Below are 26,711 nucleotides of genomic sequence, written 5' to 3'. Positions count from 1 at the left end.
TTTTCCCCCGACAAAGGCGACGCGAGGCGACAACACAGTTGGCTTTCATCAGCGCTAGTTCTTTGGCGTCGGTTTGGTGTGTCCCAGGCTTTAGTCTTCATCTTCAGAAGAAAATGGTCTTTGTCACATATTAGTCATTTCGTCTTTCATAGTTTTAGTCTAGTTTTTTTTGGGGATGAAAAGTCATTGCATTTTTTGTGAACTTTTAGTTATTACTTCTAGTCAAACTGCAGTTACCGACATTAATTTTGGTAGCTATTTTTTATGTAGTCTTCATTAAAATGTCATTATAATTTTTCTTTCTAGGCCAATTCAATTAAGCTTATGAGAAATTAGAATCAAGGTAACAGGCTGTATAGACATTGGCACTCTTTAGCATTTACATTTATACATTTGGCAGACGCTTTTATCCAAAGCGACTCACATTGCATTTCAAGGTACACATTTACATTCTTATCAGTTCTTGCTTTCCCTGGAAAACGAACCCATGACCTTGGCATTGCAAGCGCCAACGCTCTACTGTTTGAGCTACACAATACTCTTTACCAGTAGCACTTGTGCAATTCTACATATACCTTTTTTTCCTTAGTCCAGTGGTCCTAACTTTTGTTCTGTGGCTACGTGAATTATTATTAAAACTTTGTGTTAAAACTTCACCATCATCTTTGGGCATTTGTCTGCAACACATCGTGACAGAAGACCGGACCCAGAATTGATTATGCAGCTAAATTTACTGCATTGGCCCGGAGAGGACTGGAAATGATGGACTTTACAGTGGAGTTTTGCAGCCTCGCCAGTAGCACTCCTTTTGACGACGAAGCCATTAAGTCATTGTATTGGATTGGGGCAAACTACCATCATCCTGTAGATCTCCCAGACACCCAAGGACTTGACTGGAGGGAGGCCATCATCAGGTGTCTGGAGAGCGTCTACCCCAATCAGACTACAGCTAGACCTAGACCCCAGCCCACCACCACCCAGCACCATGGAGATTTCGTGATGAATGAGACAGATGAATGAGCCAGAGCCAAATTAAGTGAGGACACCTCTGTCCATCGCCCTGGAGCCAGACTCCCCAGAGAGAGTCTGACCAGGGGTGTGAGCCAGCGATATCTGTGGCAGGGGGAAATATGGTGGAATTGGACAAAGAGGCCTGGCTGATAGATTGGGACACTGAGGCACTGCCTCCCACTCTGAATAATTTGTTTCTTCATCATCACCAGTGATTCAAGCCTGCATTGAAATTGCATCGTCGACCTTTATGGACTTTGAAATATCATCATTGATCCTGTCCAGCTTCCCTCTCTCACCCTCATCGCAGAGCTCAGTCAGTCCTCCAGCTCCGCCTCAGCTGGATAACAGCAGACCTTCATCATCCCCTGTGATGCCTTGTGCTGTTGTGAAGCCTCAGGTCGTGTAATCACCAGTTTCGCCGAAGCGAGAGGATCCCTCGGCTCCACCTCGGGCCTCTGATCCAATCGTGCCGTCGACCTGTCGGCTCCTCCAATCCCTGGGCTCCACCAGAGACCCTCGGCCTTACGGCTCTACCGGGTTCCCTCGTCCCACTGTCGCCACCTTGGTCATTTGTCACTCTGCCTGCGCCATGGACTAACAAGTCTGTCCACCCCTACGGCTTCAAGCGGGTTCCTCCTTCCCCCTGCCTTGATCACACCGGCTCCGCCTCAGTCCTCGGGCACTCTGGCTTCATCTCAGATGCTCGTCACTGCAACTGCACTTTGCTCTCCAGTGCCAGCGGTGTCATTCAAGTCCATCAGCTCTCTGTCTGCACCATGGGATCCCCTGACATCGGCTCAATCTCCGTCGGGCGTTCCACGGATGTCATCAGCCACGATGTAAACTTTCAACTCCTCCCTCCTGCGACTCCGCCGTGGGCTGTCAATCCCTGCAGTGCTCTGGGTCTCTACCACCTGCCAACTCCGTCCATCATCACCATCATGGATACTTCCACCATCATCGCCTTCAGGGTCTTGTCTGCCTGCTCTTACCATCCCTTCACCATCTCCTCTAACCATCCCTTCGCCATCTCCTCCCCCTCCACCTAAGCCGCCGCCTTCTCCATGCCACAGTGCGATATATACCAAACGGTACCTTTTTTCTGTACTTTAGGCATGTTTACCTCAATAAATGAAAAGAAACTGTAAGTTATTTATAGATGCGTTTTTGACATTATGCCAGATCTGCCTTAGTCACTGTCTGCCATTGTCTGTGATGTTAGCATACTGTAATATTTACCTGTATAAGTTTATTCCAAAGATAGTTTCTGTTATTTTAGTTAGTTTTTAATCACACTGATGTAATTAAAAAAGTTTTTTTTGTGTGTGGTTTTTTTTTATACATTTGGTTTTAGTTAATTATAAAAATGGGAGTGTGATGTCATCACTGGTTCGCGTTTTTGAAATTCGCACAGAAAGAACTTAAGAGTTTTCTGTTAAAACGGTGTCATGTTAGCGGCCTCTAAGTTAATAACTAATGATCGTTGCGACGGAAGTGAATCAATCAAACTAACTTTAGCTGGACAATAACTTTATTATAGAGCTGCTATAAAGCCAAAACACTTTACTTTAATGTCCTATTATCACTGTAAAGCTGCTTTGGAACAATCTACATTGTTAAAAGCGCTATATAAATGAAGATGACTTGACTTGACTTGACTTGACTCATGATTGACAGCTGAGATTGACATGTTCTCTGAGCGAAGTAATCACTGAGGCACCAACAGACTTTTTTCGGGGAGATTGGAGCTTTACCTTTATTTTCTACATTTCCATATTTCACATCAACAGATGGGTTGTTCTGCAGTAAACTGTACCAAACTGATTCTGCGGGAGTGTGGGCGGGGCCTTGATACAGAGGCTCCACTTCACGCTCACTACTGTGCAGACTCGGGTTCCGAATCAGCACAATATGTCAGCGCCATATTAGGACATTGGTGGCCAATCTTCCATCTTTTTTTACAGTCTATGATTCAGATGCAAATACTTTTCTAATTGATGTTTTTTCTTCAGGATTATGGGGATGTAGTTCTCCATTGTTTTTTTTGTGTGTTTTTTTTAATGGAACTGAAATGACTTTGACTTGTGTACATAGAGGTTGAAGAGATGGTGTTTCTGTAGAAGCTGAGTACATGGAAGGTCTGTTCGGAAAGGTTTATAAGTAATCTAATTTGTGGAGAAAATGAATTGTATTTTATTTTTGGAACTCTATTTTGTGCTCTTCAGAGAATGGATGGTGGATAAAGCCAAAGGAGTAGATATTGTAGTGAATATTATGCAGGTGCCCTGTAGTTCAGTATTCGGATGGAGCATGTGTTTAAACAGGAGGGTATTTTGTCAGGTAGCCAAGCACACATGCTTTATTGCTGCATGCTCTTTTTCTAGACACATTCTGTGTTACAACTCTAAAGAAATATCTCATCTCAAGGTAACACCTCCACAGGAAACCATACTTTGACAATGTTTGACAGTTTTTTTTCTTTCTGTGATTGAGGCAAACCTGATCATCTGTCTACTGAGGTTTATAGAAACTCTGATTGATGGAGTAGATCACACAGAAATTACTCAAAGGATATAGACTAAGGTCGTGCTCAGTACACAGTGTAGGTGACTCTATTAAAAAAAAAGCAGTGGCTCAGAAGTCTGAGTAAATGAGAAATATTTCAGATTCTCCACTGTTTCTAGGTCACTAATTCTGACACTGACCATGTGAACTACATTGTACTAAAGGTCAGATGTCCCTGCTTTCATTAAAGCACAGAAAAAAATGCCCTTGTGAACCTTCTCAAACCATGCAAAATGGCATTAGATTCCACTTGTGGAATTCTTTATTTCTCCCAACTTTTGTTCCCTAACTTTTGAGCTAGTCATGCTTTCAAACACAAGCTGGAAATGGCTACTTATGACCACATTTTGAGTGATTTACAAAAGGATCACAATAATAAATCCACACCTTGTAATATCAGAATGAATGCACAAATATTAAATGCACACTCACCGGACAATATAAAATAATATCATTAATGATTGTATTATTTAACTTTCATTAAATAATACATAAAATAAATGCTCATTTAATTTCAGCAACTGTCTGTGCAACTCATTTGCTATGTATTATTTTTGATGTATTTCCTATGTAAACTAGAGGTTAGGGCATTAAATATCAAAGGGCCTTGTGCTATAAATAAAACATTTGTGTACATTCCACAAATAAATCACACGTTTAACATATAGATGGTCTAACAGACATGGACTAAAATCATCAAAACTCAATTTTGAGTGTCCATATGCCATCATTTTATCAGTCATTGTACGCTATTCAAAAGGTATTCAACAGGACAACCTGATTACATGCAATTCATTTGTTGTTCACTGTATAGTAAAATGAGAATCAACGCATTTATCAGCCCAGTGCTGTCAAAAAGGAAGATGAAGTAGTAAGTGTAAGTCCTGCAGGCTCACCCTCTACGGCTCTTTTGAAGAAAACCTTGCAGCTGCCACAGGTGAGCACACCATAATGACATCCAGAGGCCTCATCTGAGCACACCAAGCAGATCTTATGGCCGTTTCCGCTGGGCTTGACTGATCTGGACGGATTGGAACTGCTCACTTCAGGCCTGGCCAAAGAGAAAAAAAGAATAATAAAAATTTTTTTTTAAGGCATTTCAAATGAAATTCAATAGCTCTTCTAATACAATCAACAAAATACCCATATTTCACATTGGACATTAAGTGGCCACCTAACAAAGTATTTAATATTGAGTTTAATGTAGCCTGTTTTTACCCAGTCACAAATGAATTTGCAACAAAAGAAACAAGAAATTCTCTGTTATAAACCATAGATAGATATCAAAATAAACCGCGCTGACGTGGAAATCGGGAGAAACGTGTCATGAGTGAAACAAACAAGTTGTGGAATGCTTTTCAGTCCACAAATAACCGACATTCACAATGGATTTAATGTAATAACATTAACTGTAACCATGGTATTGTGGCAGAAATATTATTTTCAAGGGTTGTACAACCTTTAGAGACTTCAAATTGAAATATTATCCAATTTCTGATGAAAGATACTATAGAAAAACAATGCTTAGGCAAATTTGGTTTTTGCACATTTCTGTTGTTAATTTTATCTGCATCTCAACTCAAGCTCAGTGCTTTGTGTTAAATGTGCATTTCCAAGACATAAACATGTAATATTATTAGTAACTGCACTTATTAAATTCAATTACTTTTATGATTAAAAATGTTTTTTTTAAAAAAGGTGCTGGTGCCACCATCTGTAGAAACCTAGTTGCACCTTTGCTACTGCTCTCAAATGTTAGTCTGAAGCCCTGGGCAAGATGTATCCTAGCTAAGAAGGGCATACTTGAACTGGAAGGAACATGACCCTGATAACATGTAAAACCCTTAAGTGACAAAAGAAGGTACATTTTAAATCAGTTATATCATAATCTTCAATTTAATTCAAATAAAGGTGTAGCAGTCTTAGTCAAACGTGGTACAAAAAAACAACAAAATAATGTAGACATTGTGGACAAATCTTTCCAAATCTAGAAACACAGGTACCGGTATAAGGAATTTTAGAAACTCCATCAAACAAAACATATCTTGATAAGATTATATGGCTTTGACAAATCCAGCAACTATTTCTGGATTTGTTTCCTAACTTTTGTTTCCCCTGACAGCATAATGGGCTGTTCACCCAGAACCCTGTGTACCCTGACTTGACCAGCTCATGCCATTTTAAGTCTGGAATACCTAGACAACTTTTAGCCAAATTTCTACCCCGATTTACAGTCTGGATAAGTCGACGCTAGCTGTCGAAAGTCAGAGCATGTCTGTAGACTTGAGCTGACAGATTTCACAGGAGGAAAAAAAAAAAATAGCTTCAAACTTTGATTCCAGGACATCAGATATTTTTTTATATTTTGATTTTAGAAAATATTTGTTGTTTTCATTTGGCATGCATCTCCTAGCAACGATGCGCGTTTGTTCCATGATGTGAGCTAATATGTTGTAACCGAAGTTTGCCAGATATATATATATATATATATATATATATGAATAAATAATCAAACCGTTGAAATAGGGTTTTTAGATTTCATCGGGGCCCTAAAATAATTGTGTTACAATTTTGATAAATTGTTGCTAAATGTCATGATTTCATGATTATTGATTACTGAAAATTAATTTAAACATTAAAACAGAAACTAGTAAAATTAAAATAAAACTGATTTTATAGGGCCCCTGTTAAGTGTGTGATGCCCAGTGTTTTCCTCTGTAAACATTTACAAAGTCGGCAAGTGTATGATGCCTTGTGTTTTCAGATTTGTTCTATTCCAGCGTTTAACATGACGCCATCTGAGGGTTAACACCATTAATTATCTGGCAGGAGATGCTCAGGACAGCTAATAATCATTGGTGGAATAGTGCCACCGATCATCAACAACTGTTAGAGCAATTTCACCCTACCGATAGAGCTTCATTTGTGCTGGTTTACCGCTTTGATGATCTGCTTTTTGGTATTACAAATCCCTGACACCTTCTCAAGTAACCAGAACTGTCTGGCAGGTTAGCCAACCTAATATGGCAAGCGGCCATATTTAGCTCCCATCTGCATGAACACATTAAGCTGTATGTCAGCTGATTGACAGGCTATTCGGAGGAGAGAAATACATTGTTGTATAGTAATAACTTCACACCCATTTAAAAACGACACCAATTGCTATAAGGGTTTCAGGTTTCAGTATAATGTAATACCAGGCCCCATGTTTAGCTCACAAGAACGCTTGTATTCTCAAGCCCAACAAGTCTGACCTTAAGTTAGGTCTGCGGTTAGACTAGAGGGGTCACTAGAAAGATGATACCGCTCATAAACCAGTGAGGCAACTCTTTCATGGCAGCCAAAATCACTCACGCTATACTGCAACTCAGTTCAACTGACAAGTAGAATGAGTAATCATTTCCTTTAAATGCTTTTCTCCCTTTGAGTTACAAATGCTTATCAATCAGGCGACTGTGCCAAATGATTTTTGATGAGATTCAAAGAATTTGGATCTTTTGGAAGCATCTATTTCCATAAACCAGAAGTCTTCAATTAGAGTTACAAGAGGTCCAGTCACAGCACTTGTTATTTCCCAGCAAACTTGTGGATGGCTGCATCCTGATGGCTGTAAATTGGCAGCAATATTAAGAAAAATGTTAAACCCTAAAAAGTCATACAATAAATCTTAAAGGAACAATATGTAAGGTTTTTAAATTAAAATATCACTAGATCAATGTTACATATTCTGTTGACTTGTGTAATTATCCCAAATGTTTCCAACAGTGTTTAAATCCAGAGAAATCAGCTTTTTTAACCAGTGTATCGCCCGTGTCATTGCATCGCCTGTCTATGTCATATCCGTGCTACGCTGCTTTTACTTCTCTAGAAACCATGGAAAGTCGCTTTAATATATTATGTTTTATTAGACAGGTGAGCAACTGTTTGGACCTTTATTGACAGAAAACTAATCATTGTTATATAGCTCAACACGGTTAGTCTGTGAATGTCTTGTTTTCTTGATTTACCACGAGTAACGTAACAGGAAGAAAATGTAACATGCCTCAGAGACAGCACTATTTTGTCAAGTGGCTAAAACAGCGTAATCAGAAAGATCTAGTTTCAAGTGTCAAGTTTATTTGTCATATGCACAAGATGTCAGTGACAGTTTGAACATAGAAACGCTTGTTGTGAGGCTCAGGCATTCTACAGCAATAAATACAAATACAGATACAAACAAAAAGAGTAAATGTGCAGTATGCGATTTTTAAAAATCATTGTTGAACACTATTGATATTTGAAATTAACCCAAACAAACACCCCTCTCCCTTCATGGCACATATACTGTATATTTCACTTGAATAAGACGTGATTAAATTTGTGGAACCGCATACACGGTTCTGGTTCATGTTCAAAGCACTAGAGTATATTAAATATACCCATAAAAACTTGAAACGCGCTTGCTCCGGTCCGTAAATGATCAATATGATCCGTGTTTCGTTGTTAAACTCATCGTGGCGTTCCACACAGAAACCGCTCATTCGCGTTCTGCATGTTGTTTGAATTACCCGCTGTAATTCGATCTCATGCGTTAAAAGAGTTAATTCTCATGAATAAATGCATTAGCTCAGAACCGGCAGCCAATCACACACTCCGAAAGCATGCTTCTACCTCACGTGACGTTGCTTCGACTTTGCTTTTCAACCTAGAAGAACGAAATCGCTTAGAAAAATGCAAAAATAACCAAATGTGCATTGTACATATCTGTTCACATCTCAAAAAAGTGACCCATGTGTTTCATGAGTTTTTTTATTTTTTAAATTAACCAGAAAAACAGGTACTAAAAACAAAAGGTTATATTATGAAAACGCCACCACCATAACTACCACTTTATGCACACTACAAATATTATTTGCTCATATTTTAAACAAAGCTATGTCAGCAGTAACATAAAATAATAAACAAGGACTAATTGTAATAAACAAGGACAAACGAATGAATTATTATTAAGGACTGCAGCGCTTACGGTGGACGTTTTGGCACTGATGCGAGACTTTGATCTAATTGTTTTTCAATCAAGTTCCAAATAAAAAGAGAAAAGAATCAAATTAGATTACTTTTCATTCGCAAATTATTTAATTCATTGTATTTTAGTAACACAAACATGGTGTAAGATTACTTAATCATGATTTAATTTCTTTTCTTTTTTTTTTTTTAAGACAAATAAATTCAGATTTGGTTTAATCCACCCATATGTATTTATATTAATAATATTATTATTTCTCAACAGCAGAATACATTCTGTATAAGGAACAGCTCATCCAGTGTGATTAGGGTATCCTGACGACCATAGTTTAGTTCTTCATTTATAAACGACATGCGTTTGTCTGTCATTTTCTACATTGTGTAGTATATTTTAGCAGGATTGCAGGCGGTAATATTGCGCTGTGGCATAATCGAGCCTCTAACACTGAGAGTTATAGTCAAACGCTGCCAAATCCAGCGTGCGCCTGCAGGGTTTGTTGGTTTTTCTGGGATGTCGATTTGAGCTCCATCCAGCAGGTGGTGTGTGACTGTCTCTCTTCTTCTTGATATGTTTCCTTCTACTCTCTGCTTGCACAACAGCCCTTTGAGAATCTGAGACCTTCTCGGCACAAACACACACAGCTCCACATCATGAGAATGTAGTTCACTGACCTCAGCAATTAGTCGCCGCCTACTTGTTTGCAGGCCGAGCAGAAAAAAGATATGATCATAACCTAGTACTGAGCTACCTAAACACTTTTAATGTGAACTACTAAAGTGTTTTGGCACCACTGATGGTGAAATAAATGCGAAGTCACTTGTGCATCCGTAAAGCTCTGAATCATTTTCCAGACTGAAATGCTTCATTGCGTTCTAATAGTAAGGCTCTGAGGGCTGAACGTAGGCCACTAAGTGCCGAATTTTAGAAAATAAACTCCCTTAAAACACTTTCACACTCTCACTAGTTCAGTTCATTTGTAGCAGTGTAAATTATGCATTTATTTTGTAGTTTTCTGAGGTGGAAATGACAAAGATTGAAACGTTTTCAGAGAAAATGCAAATTTTATAGCTAACATTTTATGTATCTGTAAAAATTTTTTTTATGAAATCATGTTTTCACACTTTTTGAAAAAATTACAGCTTGATTAGGAGAAGATAAAATGTTCTGCTATCAATTAATATTTACCTTGATTTTTGTTTTCTTTCATTTCAGATCAAGAATGCTAATAACTGTTGCCCCCTTGGTAAATACCATCTTAATATAGAATTCAATAGACTTGATCATGGGATTGTATATCAATATATTGTGATCTAATAACTTTATCAGGGCTTGGTATTCACACAGATTTCACAAATCGGTTCGATTCTGATTCACAAGCTCTTGATTCATTTTGATTCCAATTTTAAATGTATTTGTTTCAATACAGATTTGTTAGGATCGTTTTTCTTAAGGAAAACATTCTTTCAACTAATCTCTTAACTAACTACATTACTATATTAATAAAGGTTGAAATGAGCAATGGTCCAAATCCAATTTCTATTTATTTTTAGATATAATAATCGACATTAAATTAAAAACAGTTGCATACAAACATTTAAATTGCACATTTGGGATCTATTAAATCAACTTTTTCATGATGTAGTCATGTCTCTATTCCAATGAGTTGTTGATCAAATGAGACTAAGTATTTAATAATATATGGTATACCTTAAAGTTGAAAGATATGATGGTACTTATACAATGAAGACTGTACTATATAGTTTATAGCATGGTCATTAAATAAATAAATAAAATGTCACCAAGCAAAATGTTAGCTGATTTAGTCGTAATTATGAACCATTACTATTCGAGTCTTTATAATTCAAGTGTTACAGTATAGTGTGCAACTCTATACTATATGATTATGTACTGATTCAAGGATCATCATTCATGTCTATACTTATTTGAGAATAATCTTATCTTTTGTTTGTGTCCATTAAGAGGATATGATTCTTGTCATGAATATCTGACTGAGGTTAAAGACAAATGCAAACTATTCACCCAAATGCTAGAGTAACGGGGTTGTATTACGTGTGATCCCCAGTTCGTAAACAAGGCGCTCCCTTCTCCTTCACTATTTATTTTTGGGAGATGTTTCTTGCAGCAAGAGATCCAAAAGATACTCTTCTCCCAGAACCAAGTACACACTAGCAGTGATACAGCCGCACACACACACTCCTCGGTGACCTGAGACATCCAGAGATCCGGACACATCGTCCCAGGCTAAACATGTACCAAAACTACCAAATGATTATTTGGGAAATTGGATCTGACATGTGTAATACAGTTGCTGCATTCACAGATTCGCTTCTCCTCTCAAACACAATGTTCTGAAGTATTAGACACAAGTAGGAGGCATGCGTTTAATAAATTATAGTCACATTAGCCTTTTGCCTGAGGCAAAGTGTCTGATCCAAGCAATCTCTTAACCAACCAATTTTGCAAAATCAATAGAACATTTAACAACTATTACACCCAGAACTTCAATTCCAAAAGATCAATTACAATTTGAGAGTCCTTCTGCAGGACCCCTTTATCTTCATTCTCGAAAGCAAGTCCTTGAATATTGCGGGTAAGTGATAAATAAAAAATGCTAACAATACAAATGAGAAACGGAGGGGCTGTTATCGCCAAGAATGCTCGTCCAACAGGAAACGCAAGTTTCATAACAGTCATGTTGCTACACAAAATTCCTGATACGTCCCATTAATCACAGCTCCATTGGCTGTAAAGTGCAAAGATGCAGTTCCAGCATTTCGCATTTGCAAGTGGAAATGTGTGCAAAAGTGGAATATTATTGGGCAGACCTATGACACCCTGATCAAAACACATGAATTCATCTAGGTCTTACACCATGAAAGTTGCGTTTTTAAGACAATGTGTCAACATTTGACTCTACAGCCCTGATATCTTCAAGGTTTGAAAATCAAGTATTTTTTCCTAAAACTCGCACTGTAAAGATGTGACCCTTGTGGCCCACACTGTAAAAAACAGCCGAATTCCGAGTTTGGTCCGGACCAAAAAACAAACAAAAAAACATTTAGTCCTGGTTCACTTAGCGTTCAGATTAGCATTTTTAACACCAAATCTACAGAGGCCGAACCTAAAGGCATAGGGATACGTTCACAACCTGATTGGTCGGCTTTTATGACGTATTGAGAAAGAAAGATCTGCTGCGAGGAGACGCGGTTCTGACGCCTGTACCGAATTGTGATGGGCAACATCGCAACTATAACGTCCTTTTTAGGGTTTCATCTTCCTGTTTTTGGTTCGTTTACATGTCTTTGGTCCATTTTTTTGTTCATATTTCATTCGAACTACACCTGAGTGGTTTGGAAACAGACTGAGACCCATCTTTTCAGGGGTCTTGGTACGCTTTTTTGGTGCGCACCAGGGTTCGGATGGCAGTGTTCACACTTATTCAAATTAACCGTTCTAATAGAGCAATCGACCAGGGTCCGTTTTAATCTAACCACACATGCCAAGTGTGAACACACCCTAAAAGAGTAAAGTACTGTAGAAAACAATGCATTCTAGGCAATATTCTGCACGGTAAGGAACTGCTTTTAATTTAAAGCCCATTTTCAACACTAATCTACTGTATTTATGCATTACGGTTTTGTACTGTAGTACGCAATGCATTCGCGGGCTAGCGCATTTGAAGCAATAGCACAATGAGTGTTTCAAAATCAATATACTGTAGGAGTTTGAATCAGAGTAAGTCTTCACCTCTCCTTGTTCGCGACAGGAATGTGTGTAAAAACAAGAAGATAACCAATCCAAGCGGAGAGGAGAGAGAACTTTGCAGCGAAGAGCACATTCTTTTAAAACTGGATTGGTGACTGTTCTGAGCTGAAAAGTGGAAGAACTGAAACTGAAAAAGTGACGGCTGAAACGAACTTGGCACTTATGGCACTTGAAATCCCATAAGAGAGAACTTGAAAACTGACTTAAGCGAGGACTGCATGTTCTTTTAAAACCACAGGTTTTTGTCTGAGTATTTTCTTTCACATCCAAATCACCCGAACGGTGACTGATGAGCTGGAACTGAACCAGCCGGAATAGTGCTTGAGAGTGCTTATAATTGAGTTATTATAAACGTATTGAACTGAGAGGGTAAAATCCTGAAACCTGAATTCAGTGTCGATTCACTCAAATACATAATTTAATCCCAACTTTCAGGGATTATAGCAGTTTTACAGATTGTGTATTTCTTGGTGGGCCACGGAACATTTCAAATTGACCCTCGGGAATCAAAATCGGCAAAAATTTTGTACATGCATTACACAATGAACCTCACATGTTCGTGACACTAAATAAGAAATGACCACAAAATAAAAAAATAAAAAATCCTAGGTTAACCGAAATTAAATTTAAATTGCTGTTTTATATCAATGCATAGAGGTCGAATTATAATTGATATTGCTAATACAACATAAATATATTTTTTAAAAGGTAATTATTGTGATTATATTGAATGTGTTAGGTTATACATTGTTCTTAGTCTTTCTTTACTGTGATGGGACAGCCCAGAGAGAAGCTACAAGAGTTTAGGTAACACTTCATTTTAGGGTGACGTAGTTACACGTTACTACATACTATAGTAATAACAGTTAATTATGCATAATTACAAGTAACTAACCCTGAACCAAAACCTATCCCTAACTGCAACTCTACATGCAGAGTGCATGATGTACAAGTACATGTAATTAATTCATTTTACTCAGTATTTATTGGTAAGAATAATTATGTCACCTTAAAATAAAGTGTAATCGAGTTTATGTAGAATTAAATGCCAAACATAATTTATTGTGTAACTAAAGTACCAATAATAACCAAAAAAAATAAAAATAAGTGCATAATACTTGACTTAAATTCACCAGGACTCTTATTTTGAAATTTCTATGCTTTACTTCCAGCTGCTCATTCAAAAAGATGAACTTGATTTAATAGACAACCATCTACAACATATTAAAATGTGAACACCATACAACATTATCATAATTTATCAACAGTAGATCATAACCAATCATAAAAGTGTAGTATCCACTGATTGCAAACTGTTCTGAAGCTGCAAGTGTGTAAAATGTGCAAAAGTGTGGCGTTTTTACTTGGTGACATTTATTTTATTAAATAATAGTCTTTTAAAGTTTAATGATTACATTCAAGTCCTGGCTGAATCACTATCCATCCATCCATCCATCCATTTTTCACATTGCTTGCGTATACCCTGTATATCCTACAGTTCTTCAATGTTTTTGTTTGTTTTCAATGTGCCTGCATTTGTATATTGTGACACAATAATATTGCAGTCTTAAAAAAAACAAATTAACTCTGTCTCTGCCTTTAAAAATGGTCATGAATGCCCTTAAACAAAAATGTAAAGCCCTGGGTACAATGTTCACTGTAGTGTAGCCGATGTCACATCCATATCACGTGTGTCCTGGTAGAGGGAAGGGCCTAACATTTGACTTACCCTGAGGAAAAGACATCAGCTCTTTGGCCCTTTGAGTGAAAAGAGTTCTCACGGGTCTCACTGAAAGAGTGTATCGGAGAGACTACAGAGCCCTGCCCTCTCTTCCTCCCTTTACTTTCGCTCCAGCTCTGAGGTGCTTATATAATATCTAAACTAACACTATAGACTGGACTTGCAAAGCTTGAGCTGAGCCAATCCTGCTACACATGAAAAATAAAAAGGAGGTCACATGGATCATGGGATTATCCAATTTATCCGCCCACATAAAGTCAGACACACACATGTAGAATTTTCTTTCATCTCGCTTTGCACTCTTATGGTAATTACTTTTTTTTTTTTTTTTTTTTTTGGGGGGGGGGCAAGGGACCATAGTGCCATAAATGGTGCTTCAGTCAACTTCCAGTAATGTAATGTACTGATTTAACAAATAATACAGTTCTGGACTGGAAATGAAACCACTGTTATGAATATTTGAGGAAATAGTTCATCCACAATAAAAAATGTACTATATATCCTCTTGTTGTTTCAATCCTTTATGCTATTACTTTTTCAGTGGAATACAAAAGGAAGATTTTAAAAGTTGTTTTCCATAAAACAACGATAAAAACAACTTTGTGCATCAAAAACACATTAAAAAATGAGCTTGATTTTTAAACGTCAATGAATTTGTGACAGCAGAATGTAACTTTTTTGACAAGCCAAACATGTCAGTCTCTGAGTAACATGTAATTTCTTTAAGCCAAGAAATAAACTTCATTCTGTAAAATAAGTATAATGAACTAAGCAAAAAACATTCAGAACGTCTCCAGCGCATTTATAATTAGCCAAAAATCAAACATAGTTCACCTCTCTTTCCGAGAAGAAGGGGAAAATGGCGGCCTGAGCAGCTTCAGAGACGATAATGTGCGTAATACATAACCTGAGCATAATTTGTTCTTCACTCGCTGAAACTGAATGGGAATGATCAGGAAACTGAGTGAAACTCTTCACACTGCACGATAAAGGGAATAAACGCCAATCCAAAGAACTGAAAAACTTTGCTGTGTTAGTGAACATCATTCAACGTGTTTGTTTTGACGGACATTTTTTATGCACAAACTACGCATTCTCATTCCGGATTTGAATATTTTCAATAATTCTCTATTCTTGACTGATTTTATTTTCATAATTTTGGCAATGATGAACTGTTAAATGAGTTATCTTGAGATGAGTCCCTGTAGTCGTCCAATTTGACTCTCATATGCTGATGTAATATATATATATATATATATATGAAGAGTTCAGATGCAAAAACCTCTAAGTGCCATCTGAAATTTTCTTCTAGAATGATAATTTTTATCAAGCTCATATATTTAAGTTCAGTAATTTCACTTAAATGGCAATAAATAGGTCATTTCCATTGCCATTTAAGTGAAATTACTGAACTTAAATATACGAGCTTGATAAAAATGATCATTCTAGAAGAAAATTTCAGATGGCACTTCTGAACTCTTCATATATACATTATACATTATACAGGTGTTTTTTTAATTTTTTTTATGTAGTTTGATCACTATTTTCTCAGTTGTTTAAAAGGTTAAGGCAGTTATCAAAGTCAGATAAAATGTTGTTTAATTTTCCAATAAAATATGATAAATATTTTAAATGATTTGTTACATTTAATTACCCCTTAGCAGATTTTGACTTTAATCTTTGTTATTCAATAAAAATATAGCTGTTCATTGATTTAAAAAATGTATTAGTACTTGTTCAAGTATTGTTCATTGTTAGTACATGTTAACCAATATAGTTAACTAATGTTAACGAGAACCATATTGTGAAATGTTACCAATTAAATTTAATTGATCGAATGAGCAGCATTAGATGATGGAGAAGATAATCAATGTAAAAATAAGGGAAATGAGAATGCACAAAAAAACACATACAATACTGTTCAGTAGATAAACAATATTGACTGATACAATACATTAATAACTCTAATTCCGGACGATAATCAAAATGTACATTTCTGCATTGGCAGATGCTTTTATCCAAAGTGACTTACTTTGCATTTAAGCAAGCTAAATCAGTACATGAATTCCCTGTGAATCGAACCCATGACCTTGCCGTTGCAATCCACATGCTCTACTGTTTGAGGTACAGGAATGCTAGATATAATACCAATATATCATGCTTCAGTAGTGTAGCTAGCTGAACAAATTCCCAGTAATAGCAGCCAATACAGAACTCTCAAGAGAAAAGAACTTCTTCTTCCGCTCATGTTGATGTTTGCATGTTTTATGTTCATTCTCTTTGGCAAATAAAGCGTGATTAGCCAAACTCGCCATGCTTCTCATTACCACTAATTTCCACATAGGCTGCCAACAGAACAAAGAGCTCTCATGCTGGAAAAAGAATGGCTGCTATTGCAGCTAAACATGACACCATTTGTCATTCATTACAGCACAGTGTAACCTAATAACAGTTGTGCATTACCTTCACTGTTGTATACAAAGTAAAAAAAAAATTAATTTGCTAATTGTTCACTCAGTTTATAATTCGAAGTTAAGTGGACACATTTTTGAACAGTGTTGAGTCTTATACATTTTTTTTTTTTTTTTATGTCCAATGAATGTAAACAATTAAGTTGCAAAAACTCAATATTTTAATTTCTTGGTTCGACTGTTAACTGTTCCTGTCATTCGGCATACTGTACGCAGTCTGTTGTCGGTTCTAAGTTTTCTTTTAGTATTATTATTGCAAATAAGCAAAATCAATTGCACACCTAGATTGTAATGTTATGTTCCAAAAAGACTAAACTCATTCTAAAGCATGCGGTTATATTTTCAAATTGCTAGTTAGCAATCTTCATAGTTCAATCACCTGCTAAAATTTGAAGGGTATGTACAAAAACATACGGTTAGAGAGTCAATCAATACAATGAAATGTATATGTGTTAATTTCTTTCATTATGTTCGTCCTTTTTTATTTTGTCATGCTGTACGGTGCAGAAATCGAGTTCATGATCAGGAAATGAGAGATCTTTGCGGTGCTGTTTTAATAAACGTATCCAGCAATTATATAACCGATAATAAAAACAATTATTAATAATAATGTATTCAATGCATTTAACTAGCGGTGCAAGTTAACGGATCATAGTTGACCAGGCCGCACAGTTTGACACGCATTTGATTTGAGGATTAATTGAAAAGTTTAGCATGTATTTCTAAGTCCATTAAAGCGATTTTAATCCATTCAAGGCCAAGAAGAGGTGAAACAACTCAACTCAATTCTCACGCACTGCTATCACCGAATCGACTTCTCTTCTGCGTCTCCTTGAACGGACACATACACAAAAAAGTATCTCAAAATAACTGTGTCGACAAGTATTCTAGTAAACAAAGTCGGTTATGCCTTAAAGGGATACTCCACTTTTTTGGGAAATAGGCTCATTTTACAACTCCCCCGCAAATTACGCAGGAATGAGAGTATAGTTCCTAGCCATATCAGCCTAGAAAATCGCAACTTTACATTTTCCGTCGGTCTTAGTACACGATGTAACTACAGAAGATTCAAGTTTTAAATAGGAAAAATATCGAAACTCTTTGGTCATTTTTTTGAGAGAGATGCTAATGGTCCTGTCCGATTTAGGCATGTGCCGGTATCAAATTTTCATGCTGCGATTAATTGATTGAGCTTTTATCACGGTATACGGTATTATCACGATATTTTAATTGCTCAAGAGAAACGGATGGATTGGGGGGGATGTAGAACAACTTGCATCACAATAGGTGTAATTGTGATTGTCAAAACATTTGGTTACTAAACAGAATTTGACACAATTTTCACGATTTCAATTCAATTCTTGGGATTTGATTTCAATCTTGATTCAATATTGACTCTTTGGATAAATATTAGGTAGGCTACAGTAGATAGCCTACATGTTAATTTTTCTCAAGAAAAATATATATCTCACATAATGCTGTAAACATACAGACCGAGAGCCCTGTCAGCTGGTATTATTAAAGGTTAAAAATTAACAAATTAAATTAAATATAATTTGGTTTTCATTATAATAACAATTATGACACAAGTAAAAATATAATACAAATGTAATATAATGCACATATTTAGCAAAATACTCCTCTCTATAGCAATTTTTTCTAGTCAACTAACGTGCTGGGTCATTAAATGGCTTTCCTGAGGTAAATGTAACGTTCTGTGACATAATTGTTCACCTGCAGTTTTATTGACCTCTTTCTGTGGCTGAAAAACACAGATTGATCGATATTATGTATGAGGCATAAATACCTTTCGGTAACTTGTACTGTATCTTTAAATAAAAAGTAACAGATGATCGGTTTACTTGAACTGAGGCGCTACAGCGATCGGTCACGTCACATTTACAAGCACCAAAACGGTATTTATTGTCTGAATTTCGTAATAAAATGGACAGAACCTGAGAGCAGAGAATTTTACCAAAAGTAACCTGCTCTGTCTAGTCTGTCGGTGTCGGTGTCAGTGTCCTCTTTTCTCTGGACTTTTTTCTGCGTGGAAAATGGATGTGTGGCGCGAGAGTGTGTGAAAAGTGTAAATTGCGTGAGTCTCACGCTGAATGCGTAGAGTTGGCAGCCCTGCTTTTAGAAGGGGGATAAATCGTCGGCAGCGTTCCTCCTTCCGCCGTGCTTCTCCATGTGAGGATTCATTACATTAGACTAGAGTGCGCACGGCGCCGCATGCACACAGTGCTTCTACATGTGGGGATTGTTTACATCAGAGTGCGCACGTGTTTCGCACAGCATATACGCAGTGTTTGTTTAAGCGGTTGATGGAAAATAAGCTAATAATAAACTAATGCGCATTCTATAAATATAAATTCTGATCTATTATTTTTCACGGTATTTTGAAGTGCCCGCGATAACAATATCGTGCATATTCATTACCGCGATTTATCGCATTACCGAATACCGGCACATGTCTAGTCCGATTCAATGATCTATGCTAAGCTATGCTAAGCTATGCTAAAAGTGGTACCGCCAGACCCGGAGATCGGCTGAATGGATTCAAAAACGGTAAAACTCAACTGTTTAACTCTGGGGGAGTTGTAAAATGAGCCTATTTCCAAAAAAAAGTGGAGTATCCTTTTAAGTGAATGTAAACAGTTGAGAAAGAAAACGGATTCATATTATACTGGATTCATGCATTCAATTTTAAAGTGACAGCAGCCTATAAATACTTGTTGCTTTCTTTATCATTAATGTTAATCAAACAACAAAACACAGCTTTAACAAATACTACTCTATATTTGTGACCATGGATCACAAAACCAGTCACAAGTCGCACGGGTATATTTGTGGCAATAGCCAATAATACATTGTATGGGTCAAAATGATCACATTTTCTTTTATGCCAAAAATCATTAGGATATTAAGTAAAGATCATGTTCCATGAAGATATTTTGTAAATTTCCTACCGTAAAACATTTATTTTTGTGAGTGAATGCAGCACAATCGTGAACATAAATGGACAACTTTAAAGGTGATTTTCTCAGTTTAGATTTATGCGCATCCTCAGATTCCAGATATTCAAATAGTTGTATCTCGGCTAAATAGTGTCCTATCCTAACAAACCATACATCAATGGGAAGCTTATTTATCCAACTTTCAGATGATGTATAAAGCTCAATTTATTAAATTTACCCATATGACTGGTTTTGTGGTCCAGGGTCACATTTAATTAATACACTGAACACAATAGTGCTATTTAAAACGTCATTATTACATTTCTGTACCTGAAAACTGTTAGACCTTACATTATTTGTAACTTTATCATATTGTATTCATCTATGCTTGTAATTTGTGTAGTTTCTCTTATTTTATTACAGACTGTTCACTTGACTTTAATGTTGCCATTATATGTGGAATGAACGCATTTAATGGAAACAGCAATATTTTGCAATAGTTTTTTATCAACATCTAGAAAATAAATCACAAAAGTTTTGTGCAAATCTGTAATGGAAACCTGGCTAGTCAAATGTTACAGATAGCACTGTTCCTGCAATTCTCTCTGGACCTGTGACAAACTCGTATTCAGAGCCTGTGGACTACACAGGGCTAGAGTGTAAACTTGCATCATTGATCCTTTATATGCAGATCATTTAGCATGTTTCAAAAAGTGCAACTCATGAGATATTAAGTTGAATGAGTGATACCTTTCCACTGTCTAAGCATACAATAAATCAGGGATATTTTAAGAAAATACGAAAGCCACACTGGTGAGTCAATGGCAGAGGAGCTTGCTGAACTGATATCAGCGGAAGTGATTAAAACAAATCCTGTTTTTACAGCCACTACAAAGGGTACACTCAACAGATTATAGAAGGAATGCTTATTTTAAAAAGCATTTTTAATTGATCCCGTGGAGTAGCATTTTGATAGGCTACACCAAAATACCAAAATTTAGTTGTTAAAGTGTTACTCAACAGAGCATATGTCTTGGAAAAAGCTGTTTTTGTTGAGGAGTTACCAGAAATGAACACATCTACTCGTAGTAGGCAGTATTAAAAGGAAACTTTTAGGTGTTCAAAGTGATTGCATTGCAGTGGGTGTCTACATTGATGATTTTGAGGTTTGCAATCCCCTGTGCACTTAGAAAAATATTCACAAGATCACAGCTGTTTATTGGGTGTTTCTAAATTTGCCAGCCGAATTCTAATCTACACCCCAAAAAACGTATTTTACTAAGAATAAGAACTCATGCATATATGCATATATATATATATATATATATATATATATATATATATATATATATACATACATACACACACACACACATATATATCACTTTTCTTATTCGATTCACTGTTAAAAGACATGAAAGACCTGGAGCAGCAAGTTGTGTTTGTTGAAGTCTTGAATGCACATCTTAGAGGAATTGAGTATTGTGTATGTGCCGGCAATCTTGGGGCTCACAGTCTTGCTGGTTTTCAATAAACCTTTTAAGTTGAGAACCTGTGTAGAATTTGCAAAGTCAGCACAGATGAAATACAGACACATGTTTTCAGCTTTGAACTGTTGAACAGCACAACTCCATTACAGATTAACTGAGAAACCACCATGAGCTTCAGAGCAGACTTGATGTAAAAAAAAAGTATTGAAAAACAAGTCCTTTCCGTACAATGACTCTGAGCAAACAGACCCCGAGTAATTTCCCAGTCCAGCTTTTCAAAGAAAACCATAGGTGGAAATGGGCATGAGATTTGGGCATTGCTACGCTTATTACCTTTAATGATTGGTAACCTTGTACCCAATTCTGAGCCTGGTTGGGAAATTTTTATGGACTTGAGAGACATAGTGGAGTTGTCAGTCCAGTTCTCAGAAGCCCGACAGCTCCTCAAAGACAGACACATTCAAAAACATGAAATCGTGACCAAAACACCACTATGTGAAGCACTATCCGCACTTGATTCGCTGCTTTGGGACATTAAAGGCACACTATGCAGTTTTCGTTTTTCTCAAACAGCGCCCCAAACAGTCGCTGTGGAGTACTTGTGTTTAACGTTACTGTCGTAAATACCAATCACGCAGAGCCGTCTCTGCACTCTTCCGACCGCGTTTTCTTCGTCGACTCTGCCATGATTCACGTCTTAAATGCGTGCTAGTGTCTTCCATAGAGGTTGCTTCACATGTTGTTGATGTATATGACGTCGTGCTGTAAAGCAAGTCATGATTCTTGCGAGATTTGTACCTCTAAAACTTGCATTGCTAGTTTTACCGTTCACTTGTGAGGTTTTTTAAACATTAATCAACTTTAGTACACTTAATTCTTACTGTTAAAGGGTTAATTCACCAAAAAATTCAAATTCTGTCATTAATTACTCAACCTCATGTCATTCCAAACCCGCAAGACATTCATTCATCTCATTCATTCATTTTTGCAGAACGCAAAAGATATTTTTGATAAAATCCGAGAGCTTTCTGACTTTTTGGACTTTACCTTTCTTTTAGTGTGTAATGGAGGTATTTGCAAATACAATCGATCTGCAAAGTTACAAAGCACAAAGTCCATGTCAAAGTTATATGATCTCTGCCTGAAACACCTGCCTGAAACCCCTAATTTGTAGTTCCTAACATTGTTTCCATCACTTGTCTGCCAACATGTAACACTTCTGCATAATACACAACTAAACTGGCTAGTATATTTCTGTGTATTTAGAGAGAGGTACAAACTAAAAATATACCACTGTGAAATGTCCTGCACAAGTTGTGCTTGTGAAGATGGTTAGGATCAGCTTGTTCTTTCTGACTGTCATTATAGGACAAAGGCTCAAACTGATACGGCAAAACTGATGCCATAGTTAGGGTTAAAGGTAAAATGGTGGCATCTTTGTCAAGCTAAGTCCCATGCTTCTGGTTGGATATAACATGCATATAATTTGTTCTTTGTTTTTCAGTGTCTTTCAGACCTCCAATGTGCTTGCTCATAGAAAGGCTACAGCTCGTAAAGGTCTACCTTTTTTTATGGGGGAAAAGTCAGGTAACTTCCTGAAGACTTGCCTGGTAAGAAGATGTGTGTTATCAGCATATAGACTCTTACCTGCGATCCTTCACTAGATCCTGTCAGGAGATAACAGTTTTGTCTGTTATCTAAAACTAATCAACTAACTCTTCTGCAGCCAAGAGACAGGGGAAAGAGTAGAAACCAGAAGACAAAAAGTGATGGCAAAAATGTATTGAATAGGCCTAATCTTTGTCTGATTTCAGCTGACAGCACAAATTCAACAAGTGTTATACCAAAGCAAAGACAACGGAAAAGTACTGCTTCACAAAACTGTCCTGAAACTCTTGAATGTTGTTTGCTTTAGCATGTTTGTTGCATGAATGTACCAAATGTAATACACCAAATCCCATTCAAGGAGTGTAACTTCCGAGTGTTTTAGAACTTTGAAGACTTGTTTATTGCTGAAGCATTTTATGATTGTTACTCTAGCACTTTAAGAACAATTTTGTTACTCCAGCACTTCAAAATGATATATGTTGTATTACGACAGCACTTTAAAAGCATTACAAGATGAGAGGATACGTTTTTTGTATTTTTTGTATTTCATCTTGATGATAGGAGCATCACAGAACATCACTGTACCTCATGCTAACAGAAAATGTGCCATTTTGCAGAATCATCAATAAACATTTTCTGGAATGATGGTATTGTATTTAAAGTGTGGTTTATAATCCCTACATTTGGATTCTTACTGTCACGGTCATACAAGAATCTGGGTGAGAAAATTGGATTTAAGACTTAAAGCTATAGATTAAAAGATATATATATATATATATATATATATATATATATATATATATATATATATATAGGCAACCAGCTGCAAAGCTTTCTTGAATTTACTGAACTTTAGGCCTATATTTGTGCCTACTCATTTCTTAAAGTTCACTCAACCTATTCAATTTTCAAAAAACTCATGACTAGTTAAATGTACTTACTGAGGAAGGTATACTTAAAGGGATAGTTTACACAAACATGAAAATTCTGTCATCATTTATTCTCCCTCATGTTGTTCCAAACCTGTATGAATTGCTTTCTTCTGCTGAACACAAAAGAAGATATTGTGAAAAATTTGGGTTACCAAACACACTGATTTCCATAGAATAGAAAAACATATATACTATGGAAGTCAATGCTTGGTTACCAACCTTCAAAATGTGTTATTCTGTGTTCAGCAGAGGAAAGGAATTCATACGAAGCAATTCATACGAAGCCAGAATATTGTTCTCTTTTTTTTTTTTTGGGGTGAACAATCCCTTTAACTGAAACCAATAGTTTCAAGTGAACTTTAAAAAAATGATTTGGTAACACTTTAACCACTGAAGTTGAGTAAACTCAAAAACGCTTTGCAGCAAGTTACTTTATTTTTTAAATTAACACAACTTTCTATTAATTTTTGATATAAGTTTCATAAATGTTTCCATTAGATCTCCACAACCCTTGATCGAGAATATAAAATAATTTAAATGCAGTGGGCATGACAACAATCCCACAGTGTCCCTTTTGTGCATCCAGTTTGGGTCTGGAACACTGAAGAATGAGCTTTCTGTTTCCTTCACAGCATTTATGTTCAAGAATATCATTTGGACTCATTACGGAGTACCATCTGACCTTGCATTTGCTAAACTATTTTAGACCTACCATGGATACATCAATCTCTTCAAGCAATGGCTGCATGGTGTCCTTTGTATATGTAATGCGATGTGAAAAATCTTTGGTCTACATTAAGTGAACAGACATGATCTCATTAAAGTGAATCATACATACTGTATCCATCCCCTGTGTTAACCACACATGGTGCACAGAAAGAAAAAGAAGCAGTTTCTGCACTGAGAAAACCGCTAGTAAATTTCACAAATACAAAGAAACGCAAATGTTGCATTGAATTCAAAATGGAATTTTGAAGTAGAAAGAGTAAAAAGGGCCTTGTAAAATGTATTAGGATAATGTTTCATGAGTTCGCACTTAAATATAATCAGGTATAGTATAAAATAAGCGTATTTGGCATGCTGTCTGGAGAGAGGGCTCAGCGCTCTGTCTGAATTCAGCCCGAACCCATTTGTTTTACACACAACTTTGAAAAATCTTTTTTTGTGTGTGTGCACATAGAAACGCAGACAAGATTTCATGTTTCTGACTTGCTAGCTGACTCGCTAAAGGCTCTACCACTTAAAATTGCATTCTTATCAAATATTGTGCAAAAAATAAGCAGTACATTTCTTTGAAAAAAATTGTCATCACCGTAGTCAAAAAAATCTATAACAAAATGTATTTAAAATACATTTATTTCATACCAAGTATATTACAAATCCATTAAAATATCACTTGAGACTTATTGAAATATTATAATTCAACTTTATTTGGAGTATTTCTTTATTGCACAATGCATATTAAGCTTAAAATGTGTTTTAATATCACTATTAGTAAGGATAGTAGTATGATCACTGTATAATATCAGTCTTTAAAATCAAGATATTTAAAGTGTACCTTAAGTATATTTGCAACGGTTCCATTTTAGCACAATCAAATATTCATAAGTATATTTTTAGTTGGACCTCAGCGCTAATTTTGAATAACTAAAGTACATTAAGTACAAAATTAGTTGTTCCAATTTAGCAGACTTTAAGTATATCAATTTAGTATACCAAAAGTACAATTGCAGGATATTTATTTGATATACAGAAACATGTAAATATATGAGTAGTATACGTAGCATAAAATAAATGTATCTCAAATACATTTTGATATATTTATTTTTCACAAGGTTAAAAAAACTATGCTTTACACATTTTAAACAGAGAATATTTGCTGCATTTTTATAGCCAAGCAACATGTTGAATACAGCAGTGGGCTAGTGCTTACGTCATCATTAGCCTGTCACTGCATTACACCGCTATCACTATAGAAAGTCCACAGTTCCATGTGAGTCATCACTCTTTTAGCACATGTGTAGAATCATGTTAGAAAGATAAAATGAATGAACACAGTTAGAGATAAACAAGAGGCAAAGACAGCTAAGGCTTCTTTGCAAAATGGCTTCGGCTTCCATTTTAGAGTCTTGACAGACACAAACATCTGCAGTACGACACGAGGCAGGCCAAGGCCAGCGCGACGGGCCAGTCGACAGCTAGTCGTGACGGAATTTTACCTCCCAAACACCTTTCTGAAACCTCAAGGTTGTTAAAGTAAAACTGAGCTCCTAAACGCGACAGTTTTCTCACATTACCCAAAAAACGCAAGCTCTGGCATTTTCAAGGACGTTTCTGTGGGTTGTGGTGACACTTCTATCAATCCAGTTTGCGGGGTTAATGCTCAAATGATGCTGCTTTTCAGTCCCACAGGGCAGCAATAAAAGAATTCATGGATTGGGTGCAAAGAAGCCAATTCGATTAACACCTGACACGTCCTCACAGTTAAAGCAGACGGATGGCTAGGGAGTCAGTGGACGCTACCATTTCCTTTGTCCGTTTTATGTGATTAGCCTTCATTTAGAACATTACAGCTATAGCGAAGCTAATGGGAACACATTGTTTGTACACATTTGACATTAAAGCAGCCAGGCTCACACTTCCGTTCGCTTTTATTCCTCCACATTTCGGAGATTTCCGTAGCTGTTGGTTTCTGGCTTGGAAAAAATAAAGAAAGTAAATGCTTTGGTGCTCTTCAGATCCTAGAGGAGGGAGGGGGGGGAGCATAAGCACTTTTTCAGAGAATAAGACATGTTAGTAAACAATTCAAGGTAAATACTAATCTGAACAGCAAATTGTGAAGAAAAAACGAGTCAATTATTTCGAAAAAGCAAGCACATATTTAGATAATATACTTGTTTATTGAATATTTTACTATAATGCTAAAACTGAAACTACAATTGAAAGTGTGCTGCTATTCCAAACATAATTCAAACATTCCATCTGCTAGTGGTTTAGCAAACAGCCGATGCTAGAGTGTGTTTCCTGTACAACAACATAACTCACCGATTAACCACCGCAGTCACGGCATTGTGGAGAAAGGAACTAGTTAGTCATGACTGTTTCCTAAAACCCTAGTAGCACACTCTCACCACTGTCGTGT

The 26,711-nt window shown here is 36.5% G+C and overlaps 1 protein-coding gene and 1 long non-coding RNA gene across 4 annotated transcripts in view; one reads left to right on the top strand and one right to left on the bottom strand.

Annotated features, from left to right (window-relative positions):
• Positions 1-26,711, bottom strand: part of LOC309477830 (glucocorticoid receptor-like) — a 76,397-nt gene that overhangs the window by 23,643 nt on the left and 26,043 nt on the right. For all 3 annotated transcript variants that reach the window (XM_082141277.1, XM_082141278.1, XM_082141276.1), the window contains exon 3: positions 4,476-4,630. In XM_082141277.1, the coding sequence (XP_081997403.1) occupies positions 4,476-4,630 (155 nt within the window). The remainder of the gene's footprint in view (positions 1-4,475; positions 4,631-26,711) is intronic.
• Positions 8,768-13,063, top strand: LOC309478072. The gene is made up of 2 exons (XR_014198808.1): positions 8,768-9,815; positions 9,859-13,063. It is a non-coding gene; the product is annotated as an uncharacterized lncRNA (long non-coding RNA).

Source organism: Leuciscus leuciscus, assembly GCF_965113295.1.
Source record: "Leuciscus leuciscus genome assembly, chromosome: 16".
NCBI lineage: Eukaryota > Metazoa > Chordata > Actinopteri > Cypriniformes > Leuciscidae > Leuciscus > Leuciscus leuciscus.
This window is presented reverse-complemented; position numbering and strand designations above follow the sequence as displayed.